General features: G+C 40.3%; 1 protein-coding gene across 1 annotated transcript in view; it reads left to right on the forward strand.

Annotated features, from left to right (window-relative positions):
* Positions 1 to 1,186: 1,186 nt before the first annotated feature.
* The window catches only part of LOC131228201 (peptide chain release factor PrfB3, chloroplastic), an 83,516-nt gene continuing 66,697 nt past the window's right edge, over positions 1,187 to 18,005 (forward strand). Inside the window, exon 1 of the mRNA XM_058224078.1 lies at positions 1,187 to 1,488. Within this exon, the coding sequence (XP_058080061.1) occupies positions 1,245 to 1,488 (244 nt within the window). The 5' untranslated portion in view covers positions 1,187 to 1,244. The remainder of the gene's footprint in view (positions 1,489 to 18,005) is intronic.

Here is an 18,005-nt window from a genome sequence, read left to right on the forward strand (position 1 = left end):
AAGGCTGGTTTAAATTTCTGAGCCCCACCATGAAATATATATATATATATATATATATTTATATATCTGAGCTGTCCATCAGTTTTAGCATAACATTTTAAGGCATGGGACAAAAATTGAGCCTGATCCAACACTTAAGTGGCCCACACTAAAGGAAACAGTGGCACTGATACATTTTTAACGATAAATATTTGATTCCCTAAATCTTGTGGTGTGGTCCACTTGCATTATGTATCAGCCTCATGTTTTTGGCCCTAAATTCAGCTAGCATAACAGATGGATGGCATGGATAAGACATAAACATCATGGTGGGCTCCACATATATTCCGAGGTTTCCTCAAGTTTAGAGCTAAAAAAATGTAAGAGTAAAATGAAACATGGATAACAACGGTGAAATAATTACTGCTCACTTGCAGTGTATTTACCGAATGTTTGGAAAATCAAACACGCCCTAATATATGGATAGATTTTAGGGAAAAAACAAATACCATCTTGATCAAAAACTTCCGTGGCCCCTGAGAAGTTCTGAACGGTGATTGTCTCTATCCCCCTTGTTTTCTACGGTGGGATCCACTTGAGCTCTGGCTCGCGCCCTAAAATGAAGAGAACGGTCTCTTTCAAATGGATGAACGGTGTAGATATTACACATGACCACGGAACTTGACGACGTCGCTTCAGTAGGGAAATTGCTACTAACATTGTCAGTATCTAATCCGCGTCCGGATCAAGCGGCTTATCTGTGTTTTCCCTTCTTCCAGCTCTGCCTGTTCTTATCAACTGGTTGGATGTCAAATAAACATTAGGGGTGGACCCTATGAAGTTTTTAAGGGTGGGCTTTCAATGACTTCTGTTTCCCGTGGTGTGGTACACATGAGATTTGTATCAGTTTCATTTTCGGGACCATGCCCTCAAAATAAGCTGGCAAAATAGATGGACGGCGTGGATATACAATGCAAACATTCAGATGGCCCAAGGTCAGGCTTGCACCCACGTGGCTGGCTTCTGGTCGCAGCTAATCCGCGTCCCAAATTGTTGAGAGGACATTTAGAAAAAATGAACAGACGGAAGTATCTTTCGAACGGTCGGTCGCCCATGAAATATCCGGGACCTAGCTGGACGGTCAGGATCAATTGATTGGGCTGTAGAAGAAGTGTACTGATGCAACTAGGAGCACAAAAGCATAGATAGTGAGTGCAGGGAAAGCAAAAGGGTCTCTATTTCTATCCATGCATCCGAGCCAATGAATGCAATTCCCTCTCCTACCGTTGCCGGTGTGTGAGGAGAAGGGCGAAAAAATGAAGGCGGAATCTGTTACGGTAACTCGTCCATTTGGGCGGATGAAATGGGGTATTTCCAGCAAAACCCATTCTCTCCCTCCTAATCATCTTCACTTTCTCTTCTCTTCTTCTTCTTCTGCTGCTGCTACAATTCGAGCATCATCCTCTTCTCAATCCAACGCCGACGATGACAAGGTCTACAAAGAGCTAGGTCCGTACCTCTTCTCTGCTCATATTCATTTCTCTTCTTCTTCTTTTCTGTTTCTTGCTTGCTTTCTTCTTTCCAAGGTTCGGACTCGATGTTAAAAATCTGAGAGTTTCACTGAGTTCACCTCTACAACAACCACCAATAAGGGCTGTCAATGGCTGGTTCCTGAAATCCGACTTGTTCAAATATCGGGTTAGGTTCGGGTCCTCTGTTTTTTTAGACCCGTTTAAAAAATTGGGTCTGGTCAGTTATTGGTTGGCCTGTTAATATCTACTATTAATGTCATACAATCATAGGCTGAGTTTCCTGTTGGTGATTAATAGGGTTTCAATGGGCCAAGTAGGCCCGGCAGGGGTATCCGAGCCCGGCTAGACATGAGCCAGGTATGGGTGTAGCTATGGGTTTATGTATTTCTGAGCCTGATTGATTAATGGGCCAGGTATGCGTATGCATGGGTGCAGTACCCACTAGCAGGTATTGGACCCATGTACCCGGCCCATTGAAACCCCTCGTAACCGATACTGATTCCCTACTGCGCACTGTTCGTGTGGAGCCTATGGTTGGGTTACCAAGTTATTGTCTTGATAGCCATCATCATGGATGGACCATGGCCCCTTCTTCAATATGATTTGCCACCCTCATTATATTTTGTAATCTTAAACTTCACATTGCAGTGTGTGACGCCAGGCTTGCCAGCCTCTCTGACTTTTTGAGTATTCAATCCATTCTTTTGCTTTGAATAAGTGCGCAACAGCTCCTGTACCGTTCATAGTTAGAAGAAGTTTTCTGGCTTAGAACTTCCACAGCAATTGTTTCGAGGGCCTCCGCATTTTTGCCAAAATCAATCCACCAATCAACTAGATAGAAAAAGAGAGAGTAAAACTACAGTTTAGTATACACATATACATAATACAACAAACCACCAATAAAACAATTTCACAATTCCTACTTGGAGTTAGTCTCAGGAATCCTCCTATTTGCAAGTGCTGTTGAGAAGTTGGCCATGCTAAGTCCACATATATCCAACCATGTTCAATACACCAAGTGGATAATGTTTAAGGCTTCAAGTGAAATAACCACATGTGTTTGCTACGAATCTAACTAGTCCAATAAAAAGTTGAACATACTTTGTTTAAGGCCCCTAATTGCATATCTATGTCAGGCTCTAACCTCATTATCACATTTTAAAGGGCAACATGAACCTCATCTATGTCAGGCTCTAACCTCATTATCACATTTTAAAGGGCAACATGAACCTCATCATCCTCAACGTATGATTCAACATATTGGAACCTTGGATTTAGATATGAGCCTATAATGATGGAAAAAAAAAGGAAATCAATTATCTTATCATAAACTTATAGCATAAATAAATTAAGCATCATAATTAAAAAAACAGTTGCTCAAAGTGCATCAATTATTTATTACCTATTGCATGAAGTTCATGACGAAGCTGCTTTGTCCCACATTTGTTGACCATCTTCTAGTAATCTTTGTGGTTCTGACAATCATGACGGATAATAACCTTCTTTTTCTTTCTGCATATCTTCATAAAGGAAGCTCATCGTAGGTATATCAATGCTCTATACAAGGTGGAGAACTCACATCAATGGCTCCATGGCCTTGAGTTCCTCTTTGACTTTCTTCTAATAGTTGTTGTCTCGAATGGTTGTAGCTAGCGTTCAGAGTATCAGTATTGTTATATGTATATGACTGGGGATGTGGAAACATGTATCCATATTGCTGGTGAGGAAAAATTTGGGAAATAGGTAGGATTTTTTAGTAGAACTTCAAGAGATGTTGAAAGATACATGCTTACACATTTAAGAATCAAAATATTGTGAAAAACAACTATACATAATAAGTTTTCATTTTACAGGGGCCTAAATCATGTGATGTTGGAAAAAAGCGATGCAATTATATCTAAAATGAACTCATATCATTCAAATACCGTACAATGCAAATAATAAAGTGTAAAGAATACATTTAGAAACTAAAGAAGGTGAAAATAATACCATTGCCTCAAATCCATATGGAGTTACAATGCAGCTCGAAGTTGTCATTTTTGTGCTATATGATATATATATATATATATATATATATATATATATATATATATATATATATATCGGAAACGCTCACCTGCGAACCAGTTCGTACGTACTACGTACGAACTTTTTTGAGAACCCATCATACGTGATGTGGATCCAAAATCTGAACCGTTCATGTGAAGCAGCACCTCGTGAAACCCCCCAGACCCAAGTTCTACTTTGATCTAAAACTTTGATGGGCCATGGAAAATGAAAATAGTTTCCTCCCTTGATTTGCATTTCTCTTTGCTATGGTCCACCATAGTTTTAGATCGGGGTGAAAATTTGTCACATATGGTTTCATGGGATTCCGCATCACATGGACAGTTTAGATTAGACACCCATGGCACGTGTGCAAAGGTGTGCACGTGCGTAGGTGCGCAGGGGAGAGTCATGCTCACCTGCGCACCTACGCACGTGCGCACCTTTGCACACGTGTCATGAGTGTCTAATCTGAACGGTCCATGTGATGCGGAATCCCATGAAACCCTATGTGAAAAATTTTCACCCTAATCTAAAATTCTGGTGGGCCATAGCAAAGAGAAATACAAATCAAGGGAGGAAATTGTTTTCATTTTTCATGGCTCATCAAAGTTTTAGATCAAAGTAAAACTTAGGCCCGGGAGGTTTCACGAGGTGCTTCTTCACATGAACGGTTTAGATTTTGGATCCACATCACGTGTGATGGGTTCTCAAAAAAGTTCGCACTAGTTCCGTGCGAACTGGTGCACAAGTGAGCATTTCCCTATATATATATATATATATATATCCAACCATCCATGCTTCTATCCATGCGTAGATCCATCTATACATCCATCCATGTATGCACACACACACACACACACACATAATCCATCCACGCACACATGATAAATCCATACATCCATCAATGCATATGTATGTACTCTCCTTCTCTCTTAGCCATACATACAACCAGCAAAATTTGGAAGGCCATTACCAAAATGGGCCCCCCTTAAATGCAAGAAAGCTTCTCTGTCTCTCTTGACAACGGGTCGCGCATATGCTTCTGGGCGGATAGATGGATTTCAAATAGGCCCCTCCATTCTCTCTTCCCCAGTCTGGCCCACATTGCCTCAAACTGGTCCTTTTTTGTAGCTAGCTGCTTCTCTAACATTGGGTCTGGGATTTGGTCTCCCCCCTTGTAGGAGAAACCTTTTAGACATGGAGTTAGAAGATTTCCTTAGGCTTTTGGAGCTCTTGATAGGCATTCGCCCTTCCTCGGGAGTTAAAGACTCGTCATCGTGGTCTTTGAACAATTTAGGCATGTTTTTGGTTAGCTTGCTCTTCTTGCGGGTTAGCGGCTCCCTTTAAGGAAGGCGGCATTGTTTTCCTTCCCCCACTTGGTCCTATGGAGTTCCTCCAAATGTCGCTGCTTTCCTCTGGCTTCTCATTAGGAGGATAATTCTCACTGTCGACAACCTGGAGAGAAGAGGGATGTCTCTTCCCAACATTTGCATGCTTTGCATGGAAAACACGGAATCAATAAAACACCTCTTCGTCCATTGCCCTTTCACCCATGGAGTGTGGTCTTGCCCCTTTGTAATCTAAACTTGACATATTTTGAAGGAATGGAACAAGGGTCTGTTGTTTATGGAGAGACGGATGACCCAGATGACAATACCACTAGATTACATGACGCTCAGGTTTTACCGCAATACCTACTAATTCTTTCTCCAAGTAGCATAGACCATTTCTCTCACGTCCTTTGCCAATCATTTTGTTTGTCTCGTGGTCTTGAAAAACACGATAAGAAAGAAAGAAGGTGACCTGGCAATTTAGAGACTTTGTTAGCTTACTCAAAGATAAAAGGCTGAAGAAAAATTTGGGAGCATATAAGATTTCTAATGACGCAAATGCGTTAGGTTAATAAGTACCAGGTTTAATAGTGTTGGAGGAGGAATAATGTTCACAACACCAAGTGTAGGGTCGCGATGTAGTAATAACTCGTGAGAACGAGGTCGAATCCACAAGGACTAAACTTGTACGTATTCTGAAAAGAACTAGAACTAGAAGAAGATCTAAATCTGAATTTTGGAATAAAAGAGAGTAATTGTGAATAATGTTTAAACTATCAATTAAAAGTGGGAACTAGGGTGCCAAGGATCCACCTGTAGCTATCTAGATATTACTTTACTTGATTCAAAGAATACAATTGGAATTGGAGTCCTATCTTATCCAATTAGAAGATAAAACAATTTAAATTAAATCTGAACTTTTCATTGACCTAATTCTCAATGGAGAAGAATTGTGATGATTGAAAGGGATTCCATCACCCTACCATGCCCAGGAGACGATGGTGAACAACGGAATTTACCAATCTCACTATCTCAAAATAGGAAAAGAAGATATCCAAAGCTATCACAACATCTATTGTAATTTGAGTCATAATAAATCATAGAAAACTGAAAATATTCTCTTAATATCAAACTAGAAATCAATGAAGTTCAATAAGAACAAGAATCAAAGCAAAATAAACATCTAAACACGCTACAAGCTTCGCCTCTTAGCCCTAGCTAAGAGGTTTAGCCAACCATAGACATGATTGAAACCAAATCTCTTAAATAAAGCATGAAAAATAAACTAGGGAAGAAGAAAAATTCTTTGGCTACTTCTCTACTCTTGTGTATGCTCCATGAGACCTTTCAAAATCCTAGGAGATGCTTTCGAGCATCCTAGGGAGTCCTATTTATAGTTGTAGAACTCTAACTTTCGCACTGAGTTGGAAAAATCTAGAAACCGCATCAAATTTACGCACTCTATGCAGTTTCTCAAAATATGCTCAGAGTTTAAACCGCCTCAAATTTACGCACTCTGCGAAGTTTCCCAAAATAGACTTAGAGTTTCAGAATATGCTTTTTCAGGACAATTTCAGGAATATGTTTATTTTCAGGACAATTTCATGATTTCTTTTCTTTACTTCAAATCTTTGATTTTCTTCATTTCTCACTTGGTATTCTTGGATCTTTGGCATGTGAATTCTTTATTAGTGACTTTCAAATCTCCAATCTTCATTTAGTAATCATTTGAGCATAAATCTTCCTTTTGGCATCAATTTCACCTTTAAGCTCTCGAAATCACTTCGCACATGAAAGCATGCACAATTAAATCGATTAAGCACTATCATGTTTATAAAATCAAGGTATAAATAGGGGAAAATTTGCAATATTTCACACTCAACAAATAACAAATGAAAAAAAAGGAATTGTGATTACAAAAAATATGATTAGAAGCCTTGTAATCTATTATTCGGGAATAGGAATGAGATGATAAGAGACACATTTTACCTGAATGAGTAAAAGTAATTGTGGAGGTGAAAGGTACATTATGGGATGTAGAGCCACTGGAGGAGAGGACCACACATTTTCTTTTTTTGATAATAACATTAACATGATCACCTCTGGCATTAGACGAAGTGGAAGTAGTGGATATACCATTAGAGGAAAATCATCAACAATGAGCGCTTGATTAACCCTCGGAGGCTTCCCATGAAGATACTAACATAAATCCACAAAATGATTGGTTAGACCACAATGAGTGCCTAAATGATCTCCTCTACTACCACGACCACCTCTACCTTCTCCCAAAAACCCTACCACCTCTGCCACCAAGGAAACCACAATTAGTCCATCCCCCACTACCAGGGTATTCGAAAACGGTTACGTTTCGGCTGTAACGGCCGATACGTAACGGTAACGGCTGTGATTGTTACGCGTTACGGGGTCATAATGGCCACCCGTAACGGCCGTTACGGTATCGTAACAACTGTTACGGGCCTAAAGAAAATAGGAAAAATGAAAAAAAATAAAATTCTTTCCTTTTTCTTCTTCTCCTTCTTCTTCTCGGGCACCCTGTTGCGGCTGCCCCCCTCGTTTTCTCCTTCTCTCTCATTTTCCCATTCTTTCCCTCTCGTTTTCTTCTTCTCTCTCATTTTCCCTTTCTTTCCCTCTCATTTTCTCTTTTTCCCTCTCATTCCTCTCTCCCTCCCTCTCGGTTAAGTGGTCTGCGGCGCACGCTGCTTAGTGCACTTGCATTGTTTTAGTGCATGCGGCCGACCTTGATTTATGTATTGTATTATATATCCATGCCACCCATTAGTTTTTCCTAATCATTTCAAGGTATGGTCCATAAAATGAAGCAGATCCAGATCTCAAGTGGACCGCATAGTAGGATTGAATGCCCACTGTGCACTTGCATTGTTTTAGTGCATGTGGCCCACCTTGATTTATGTGTTGTATTATATATCCATGCCACCCATCAGTTTTTCCTGATCATTTCAAGGCATGGTCCCTAAGATGAAGCAAATCCAGATCTCAAGTGGACCGCACAATAGGATTGAATGCCCACTGTGCACTTGCATTATTTTAGTGTATGCGGCCCACCTTGATTTATGTGTTGTATTATGTATCCATGCTACCCATCAGTTTTTCCTGATCATTTCAAGGCATGGTCACTAAAATGATGCAGATCTAGATCACAAGTGGACCGCACAGTAGGATTGAATGCCCACTGTTAAAAACTTATTATGGCCCACTGTAATGTTTATTTACCATCGAAACTACTGATAAGGTGGCATGGAATTGGATCAAGGAAAACAAAAGTCGCAGCTTTAAAAAAAATAATAATAATAATAAAAGTTTTAATTGTGGGAATTCAATCCCTACTGTGTGGTCCACCAAAGATTTGGATTTGCCTCATTTTTTGGACCATGCCCTAAAATGAGTTGGCAAAAAGGATGGACAGCATGGATATACAACAAATGCATCAAGGATTCAAGGTGGGACCTATGTTCAGGGCATCATTCACTAGCGGTCCACCTAAGGTTTAAATTTGCCTGTTTTTTTGGATCATGCTTTAAAATGAGCTAGAAAAATAGATTGACGACATGGATATACAAATACATTAAGGTGGGCCCCAATTTCAAGCCTGACCCACTAGTGGTCCACCTTAGATATGTATCTACCTCATTTTTTGACCATGCCTTAAAATGATTTGATAAAACGGATGGATGTCATTGATATACAATACATGCATCGTGGTGGGCCCTATGTACATGGCGGTAAAAATTGTCCATGAGGCATACATTAACTCAAAATTAATAAATTAAATTATGGCACTATTGTTGCCATGTCACAATTTCAAAATTAAATTATTTAAATAATTTTCACCGTTAATTTGCAAACACTTGTTTTTCTGAAATAGGATCATTTGATATTTTTCATTCTTCATTGTTCAATAAATATCCACCAATCCATTAGTGATATAAGTGTCAATAGATTGCATGAATTTAACGTTGATTTGGGGCATCAAACGGTCCACCAAATCAGCTCTAAATCGACAACACTATTTACTTGAATATAATTTCAAATTTTTTCTTAAGATTTATTGGGAAAAATTATATTAATTTGTTAGATATATGATTTATATAATTGGACATAAAAGTCCCTAGATTGTATGTTGAAATAAAATGTACACAGGTCACAAGGTTCGTAATACACCAATACCTACAAATATGAGATATTTTGGTATTAGATTCATTCTAATTAATTCATATTGATTTTATATAGTCAGATAATTAAATATAAAAGATCTATAGCCAATACTAGGTTGTGAGGTTCATATATTCATTAGGCAGTCTGATACAACTTCTCACCAAAGAGTGGACCGTTACACCACCATAAACATGTTCCAAATTATAAATGAATGCATATTTGGAATATTTAGAATATTATGGATTTAATGGACATTTTTCCATAAATTTTTGACGGTTTTTTTTTTTTGCACCGTTACGGCCCGGTATCGACCGATACGGGGCGTATCCGTATAGGTAACGGTGGGCACCGTTACGCCCACCGATACCGATACGGAATACCTTGCCTACTACCTCCACGCATATCAGTGTAACCAAAGGAAGTAACTAAGGCCGACTTATCAGAACTATTAACATGAGCACTGTTACAATCATTTCCAATGGAAACTCTTTGAAGTCTAGAGTAAACTTCTGCAACTGAAGGAATAGAAACTCCTCAGAAATTCTGATCCTTAGTTGATTGATACTCTTTTAGCAGATTGGACAAGAGCTTCACAACTTGCATGTCTTCCATTTGCTTCTGCATAAGTGTCACATCTGAAGTAATGGGATGATAGTTGGAAGTTCTTCCCACATACTAGTAAACTTGGCAAAATACTCACCAAGAGATTTATCTCCCTTTTGGGAAAAAAAATCCTCATACAACTAATACACTCGAGAGATATTCTATTCCAAGAACATTCTTTTAACTGTATCCTTAAAAAAAAATGATTTTAACTGTATCCTATACATCTTTAGTAGTGTTAAAAAACACTAATCTTGAACTAACTTTGGGTTCTATATTATTCCACAACCAAGATCTTATCTGAGCATGATTACGCATAAACTGTCTATATTTAGGATTGGGTTCCTCAGGTTTGGATTCTTGAGGAAGTGATTCTTCTTTCAGGCTAAAAGAAACACTTCAACAGATTTAGCCCCGAGCAAATAATTTTTCCCATTCAGTTTCAGAAATGTAATTGATGCATTAAAGGAAGAACTGGGATTCTCACCCTGTGATGAAGAACCAACAATCACACCTTTAGGCTCCATAACCCACTTTTATTGAATTTAATTCAACTTGTATTGAAAAGTGCTGATCTATAATCAGATTCACACTCAACTGCATCCATGACAATGACAAAATCACTTTCTAGCCTTTCATCACCTAGGGTTCACCCCAAACATCAACCATGTGTCTCACTACTATGTCATGGGTACCAAGGATGTAGTAAAAACTGGCTTTCACTGCAAAATAATGTAGGAAATTCAATTGCACACCACCTTTATGTGAAAATCAGTAAGCTTTCATCTTCATGGCCAAACTTCTATGCTTTCTTTGCAAATGGCTGCATTCACTTGAGAATGAATACAGAAAACATTGTGTTTTCTGTGAAAAACAAAGATGTATTCTCTTTTCTAAGTTCCGATCAGCATGTTAGGGGTTTTGAATCCTCCAAGACTTGATTTATTGGTAGGTTTTGAGTAGGAGAGGATCTAGTTTTGAATCACTCGAGGATCAGCTCTGATACCATGTGAATCATTGAGATAAATGGAAAGAAGGGAGAGGAGAAAAGGAAGAAGAGATGAGAGAGGGACGGCTGCACTAATCACCCTAAAACGTCCATTAAAAAATAAAATTACATAATTAGCCTCCTTTACTTAAGTATTACATAAAGTAATCACATGGGCCTACACTCTACCTAAAATGTATATTTTAAGCCCAACAATTTCAAGAGCCCACATGTGGGGACAAAGTCAGTGCACAAGGGGGTCACAACGGACAATTTAACAGATCTATTCATGATTTTCGTAGGAAACCTCCCAAGGGCGTGGAACATCACCGTGTTCCATTGAGAGTTGCTTTCCCCTCCCTCCCTCTTTTTTTTTTTTTTTTTTTTTTTGTCTTTTCCTTTTGTTATAATAATAGAAGTTTCGAGTACCTTTGAAAAAAGCAACAAATTTAATGGCGACATACGTAAGGCTTGAGCTTGAGTGCTATATGAATATGCAAGTGGAGTGCTTTTGGTTGATGAATGCAAACAACATCACGCACATGAAATGTTTGAAAAGACTGGAGTGCTTTTTAGGCATGAGGTCCAAACGTAATAAATGACTGAAAGTGATTGCCTTGTAAAACCAATAATCATATATGCTATCAAATACTAGTAAGAGGTGGCGTCGTGCATTCACATGCAATGCATGTGGTTGGATGAGACGCCTTGCAAGTTATGGGAAGGAAGGGAAGGGGAAGCCTTTCTAAAAGCTAGTTTTCTTTTGGTGCACTAGACTTCGACAGTTCTGCACCATTTAAAAAAGCTGGTGACTCTTCAACTATAAACATGAAATAGTTGTACGAAAATCCAAGCCATCCAAATGACTAACCTAATTGTTGATGGAGCATAGCCTAAAAATCACACTGAGAACATATAGTTACCTTTTGATTTTGCCCTTGGAATTTTCACCACTCGCTATTCTATTTCAACCATCCATTATTTCAACCATCCATTCAATAACTATCAATTGGATGGCTAGGATTTCTTGATGAGTGTGATTTGGAAAAGCTACGTCAGCAATGAGAGAATTTCGTGTAGCCAAGTTCCTATTTGGTTTGAAATGTGAGAATGAACTGGTTCATGCATAGATCTTGGGTGGCAAGGATGCACTATCTCTAAATTTGGTGTATGCTCGCCTCCAACGGGTATATCTTTGGCTCTACAAGTGGGGCCAATGATAACTCTACTTTAGCATCTTTTACTTGTCGAGGCTGCAACGGCGGTCACGGTGGCAGAAGTAATCAAGGTAGTTGTGGTGAAGTGGGAGTAGGTCCAAGGTGTCCCGTATCGATATCAGTTGGCGTAACGGTGCCCTCCGAAACCGATACGGATACGGGGGCGTAACGGCGATACGGGGGCGTAACGGCCCGTAACGGCGCAATTTTTTTTTTTGCCAAAAAAATATGAAAAAATATGGATTAAATCCGGAATATTCTAAGCATTCCAAATATGCATTCATTTATAAATTGGAACATGTTTATGATGGTGTAACGGTCCACTCTTTGGTGAGAAGTTGTATCGGACTGTCTGATTAATTTTTTAACCAGGTAACTTGAATTTGACTACAAAATTCATATATTTAATTTTTTTAAATATGTAATTTATATACTTAACAACTTGATATCATTTCTCCCCATAGTTCTTTAAAAAAAATGAAATTAAATTCAGGTAGATGGCGTTGCCAATTTGGGGCTGACTTGGAGGACCAATCTATTCTCCAAATCAGCCTCAAATTCATGTCATTTATTGTCATTATCCCACTTATAAATTGGTGGACATTTATTAGATAATGAATCATAAAAAAATTAAATAAATCAAAAGGCCCTATTTTAAAAAATAAAAGCTCACAAATTAACAATTAAAACTATTCAAATAATTTGATTTTGGCATTGTGAGTTAGCAATTGCAGTCCATAATTTAATTGTCAAATTTTAAGTTAATATATGTCTCGTGTACAATTTTTTAAGGCTTGAATTAGGAGGGACTCAGATGTAAAGTGCAGCACACGTGTTAAAGTTTTTTGGGCCCCACCCGTGATGAATGTGTTATATCCACACCGTCCATCCATTTTGCCGAATAATTTTAGGGCATGAGCGCAAAAATGAGGCACATCCAAAGCTCAGGTGGATTTGATGGGGACATCACGCGCACACGCGCACTCACGCCGCCACTCCTACGCACGTACGTACGTAGATGGAGGACCCCACCATCGATCTGCCTCGATGACGACGTCCAGGGAGGGCCTCCTAGCTAAAAGTCAAGTTTTGGTTCAGAAAAGTGGCCCGATAGTCAAGAAAAGCCCACCATGGGATCTCATGATCGTGGCCCACTCGTCAGATTGGTTTTATATTTTATGTTTTGCTTATTGTTATTATTTAGAACATCATGAACGCTTTAGATTTCCTCGTTTGGTTTTTATTTTAGTCTACTTCATCGCCAAGTAATAGGTGTTGCACATGGTGCGAGTTTTTGGGTATAGGGTTCTCCCTATAAATAGGCACCCCTTGTAGTTCTTTTCATTCATTGAAGTTAATAAAAAAATTCCTGCTTTATTTTTCTGCTCTCTTCGTGAGTTGTGGAAGAATTCAAAAGTGGGTGTGAAGCCCTCCCTTTTCGAAGGGCTAACTACCGTGGTGCGAAGCCACATCGATCCCAATTCACCCCCATCTTCCATCACCTTTTTTAACATCTTCCCTCACCATCCGTACTTTGAATTTGTCCTTTTGTTGCATCAGATTTCTTCATTACAGCAGGTTTCCAGATTTCGGCCCGCAGGCGAGCTGAAACTTCAGTGGAGCACCACGCACAAACCGTACATCAGATCGAGCTGAGATTTGGGAGTTTTGGAGTCCATCCCTGGCCGACCAGGGCCAAGGTGGCCTTTTTCTGAATAGTGGGCCCCACACACGTGCGGCCGGGATCACACGCACGTCCATCTGGGCCATTGTTGCTGTCCACACGCGGGATCATCTTTTGGCTCAGGTTTTTATCCTCTTGTATCCTCTCATAGCCATTTTTTTTTATGCATGAGTAGTTGATTTTATTTCCCTTTGACATCGTTTGGTTTATAATTTTTATTGGTCCAGTCCTAGCCTGTGTCGGCTTGGACCCGCATAAATTCCCCTTTAATTGAATGTTTGGATTTTCATGTGGGATGTGGAATTTGTGTGATTGTTTCTGAATTGGTGTGATCTAAGCCTGAAATCTAGCATATCATATTTAATTTTCCATGTCCTGCATCAAATTTGGTATCAGAGCCTAGGGTTCTTGTAGGGGAATTCACAACATATTTAGGGTTTAGTTTGAGTCCTTCATGCATTCAGTCCATCATATATAGCTGAATTTTAGTAACAGTGTGTAGTCTCCTTCATATAGAGTCTCGTAGGGTCATTTAGTTATTAGACGCATATAGTTGTCATAGAAGGTCTTTAGGTTGAGCAAGTCACTATATGCCCACACGTACGGGTCGCAGTTTCGGTTTGCACCCTACACTAAACATGGAACAATTGCAAGAGTCACTAAACAAGATATCTCAGACGTTGGAGTCTATGATTAAGCGCTTGGAAATGGACCAATGCTGTGAACAGCTTGATGTACGCATTACCCGACTAAAGACCATCGCTAGGACAAACCCCACCATTAGGGTAGATGTCCAATCTCAAGCAGGTGGCCTGGAGGATACACTAATGAATGGAGTTGATCAAGGAATCAATTATGGGTGTGCACCCGGACACCCACCCCATGAGAGACATAAAGACCACTATTTTGAGGGGTACAACATGTGTGGCCTTGTGGCTGGAGAGAGTGCACCAGCGGCTAGTGTAGAGTTACCCACTGAGGCCATTCCGGTAATGGATGAGTTACGTGATATCTTTCCTGATGATCTACCGGATGAGTCCCCTAGGAAGGATATAGAGCACACCAGAATATGGGACATCGTAATACCTACAACCGAGTTCACGTTGAATAAGTTTGTCGATAGGTCCACAGGTCTAAGTCCTTGTGAAGTCGTTACTGATTATAAACCTAGGAAACTTATTAATCTTGTCTCTATGTCACCGTCCCATAGGCCGTCAGAGTCTGCAGAGTCTTTTGCGCATCACATTCATTCATGGCATCAAGAAATCAGGCAGAAGATCATGACTAATAATGAACATTGCACATTTTATACAGACCAGTATAAATGTTTCAAAGGATTCAATATTGGGGACTCTGTGATGGTCTGCATCAGGCCCGAGCGGTATCCTTCGAGGGCCGTTCGTAAGTTACACGCGTGTAGCGCTGGACCCGTCAAAATTATAAAACGAAACGGTCTCAATGTGTATGAGATAGATCTTCCACCTTTCATGGGAATTAGTTTCACATCCGATGTGGAGGATTTAGTTACTTTTCAGAGGACCACTGATACTTTGTCCGGCCCTTCGCCCACCCATCCTGATTCCTCATATTTATCCCTTGAACCATGGCCCCTTCCCAACCCATTTTCCCAACCTCTACCTCCCATATCTACTTTTCCTAACCTTTCTTCCCAGCCTCTACCTCCCATATCTATCCTTCCCAACCCATTTTTCCAGCCTCTACGTCCCATACCTACCCGTCCCAACCCATGTTCCCAGCCTCTACCTCCCATACTTACCCATCCCGACCCATCTTCCCAGCCTCTACCTCCCATACCTATCATTCCCGACTCATTTTCCCAGCCTCTATCTCCCATACCTAACCTTCACACACCCAAAAAGGAAATAGAGAATATCCAGGACCATCAGATAGTTTCAACGTCGGACGGCGGGTTTCAGAAGTACATGGTTAAATGGAAGTTACGCCCAGCTTCAGGCAACACGTGGCTCACTGAGGAGGAGCTTCAGAGACTTGATCCTGACATCCTGAAGCGGTTCAGGAGTTTTATTTCTCCAGTGGCGAAATCTTTGCAGCCGGGGAGAATTGATGGGGACATCACGCGCACTCACGCCGCCCCCCCTATGCACGTACGTACGTAGATGGAGGACCCCACCATCGATCTGCCTCGATGACGACGTCCAGGAAGGGCCTCCTAGCTAGAAGTCAAGTTTTGGTTCAGAAAAGTGGCCCGATAGTCAAGAAAAGCCCACCATGGGATCTCATGATCGTGGCCCACTCGTCAGATTGGTTTTATATTTTATGTTTTGCTTATTGTTATTATTTAGAACATCATGAACGCTTTAGATTTCCTCGTTTGGTTTTTATTTTAGTCTACTTCATCGCCAAGTAATAGGTGTCGCACATGGTGCGAGTTTTTGGGTATAGGGTTCTCCCTATAAATAGGCACCCCTTGTAGTTCTTTTCATTCATTGAAGTTAATAAAAAAATTCCTGCTTTATTTTTCTGCTCTCTTCGTGAGTTGTGGAAGAATTCAAAAGTGGGTGTGAAGCCCTCCCTTTTCGAAGGGCTAACTACCGTGGTGCGAAGCCACATCGATCCCAATTCACCCCCATCTTCCATCACCTTTTTTTCCATCTTCCCTCACCATCCGTACTTTGAATTTGTCCTTTTGTTGCATCAGATTTCTTCATTACAGCAGGTTTCCAGATTTCGGCCCGCAGGCGAGCTGAAACTTCAGTGGAGCACCACGCACAAACCGTACATCAGATCGAGCTGAGATTTGGGAGTTTTGGAGTCCATCCCTGGCCGACCAGGGCCAAGGTTGCATTTTTCTGAATAGTGGGCCCCACACACGTGCGGCCGGGATCACACGCACGTCCATCTGGGCCATTGTTGCTGTCCACATGCGGGATCATCTTTTGGCTCAGGGTTCCTTGAATTGAAATTAGGGAATCCCTTGGATTAGGGACTAATTTTTATGCATGAGTAGTTGATTTTATTTCCCTTTGACATCGTTTGGTTTATAATTTTTATTGGTCCAGTCCTAGCCTGTGTCGGCTTGGACCCGCATAAATTCCCCTTTAATTGAATGTTTGGATTTTCATGTGGGATGTGGAATTTGTGTGATTGTTTCTGAATTGGTGTGATCTAAGCCTGAAATCTAGCATATCATATTTAATTTTCCATGTCCTGCATCAGGATTGCACCATAAAAAACAACAATAATTAAATGTTCACCGTTAAAAATTTATTGGGGCTAGAAAAGTTTTAGATCAAGCTGACATGTGTGTTTTCCCTTCATCCACGTCAATGTGACCCAATTAATAGGTTAGATTGAAAATAAACATTACAGTGGACTTTAAGAAAATTTTAATGGTGAGCATTCTATAACCACTATTTCCTATGGTGTGGTCCACCTGAGATTTGGATATTACTAATTTTTTGAATCCTGACCTAAAATGACGTGGCAAAATGGATGGACGATATAGATAAAAAATATACATCATAGTGGGGCCCACTCGGGTTTGATCAGATTGGATGGAAAATAAACATTACCGTGCGCCCTACAAATTATTTAACCGTGAAAATCATTATCTCTGTTGCTATTTTTGGTGTGGTCCAGATGATCTCTGGATATAATTCATTTTTTGGGTGGTGCTCTAAAATGATCTTTGAAAATAGATGAACGGTGTAGATGTAACAAATACATCACTGTGGAGCCCAAATAACTTTGATCTCCTTTGAACCGTTCGTACAACTCGGAGCTCGAGGACTGTCAGCGCTCGTCTTTGCGTGACACGTACCTACAGCAGTAGCAGCTAGCTGCTGCAAATTAAAAAAAAAATGGAGAGAGAGGGAAACGAAAAGAAAAAAAGAGTGAAAGAAGAGAAAAGAAAAAAAGAGGGAAAGGGGGAAAGTAGAGATTGATAGAGAGAGAGAGAGAGTGAGAGAGAGAGAGAGGAAGAAGAAGAAGAAGAAGAGGAAGAAGCCGCAGCACTCAGCAGGGCGCAGCCGCAGCCGCAGCCGCAGCTGCTCGAGAAGAAGAAGAAGAAGAAGAAGAAAGAGAAGAAGAAGAAGAAAAGAAAGGAAAAAAAGGTATGTTTTTTTTTTTTTTGTTTTTTTGTTTTTTGTTTTTTTAGGGCCCGTCACAGCCGTTACGGGTCCGTAACGGTTGTTACGGTCACAGAATTCCGTAACGGCCGTTTCGACCCCATATCGCGTAACGGGTCCCACCGTTACCGTTATGTATCGGCCGTTACGGCCGATACGTAACCGATTTGGGATACCATGAGTAGGTCTTGGACCCAGAAAGTGTGTGCATTATGGGCTCACAAATCACTTTGTTGAAAAATGTTGGGATCTTCATGGGAAGCCAGCATGGGTTAATCAGGCGTCTTATGTCGGAGATAACAATGGGCTTTCTCCGGCT

Source organism: Magnolia sinica, chromosome 15 (genome assembly GCF_029962835.1).
Source record: "Magnolia sinica isolate HGM2019 chromosome 15, MsV1, whole genome shotgun sequence".
Taxonomy (NCBI): Eukaryota; Viridiplantae; Streptophyta; class Magnoliopsida; order Magnoliales; family Magnoliaceae; genus Magnolia; species Magnolia sinica.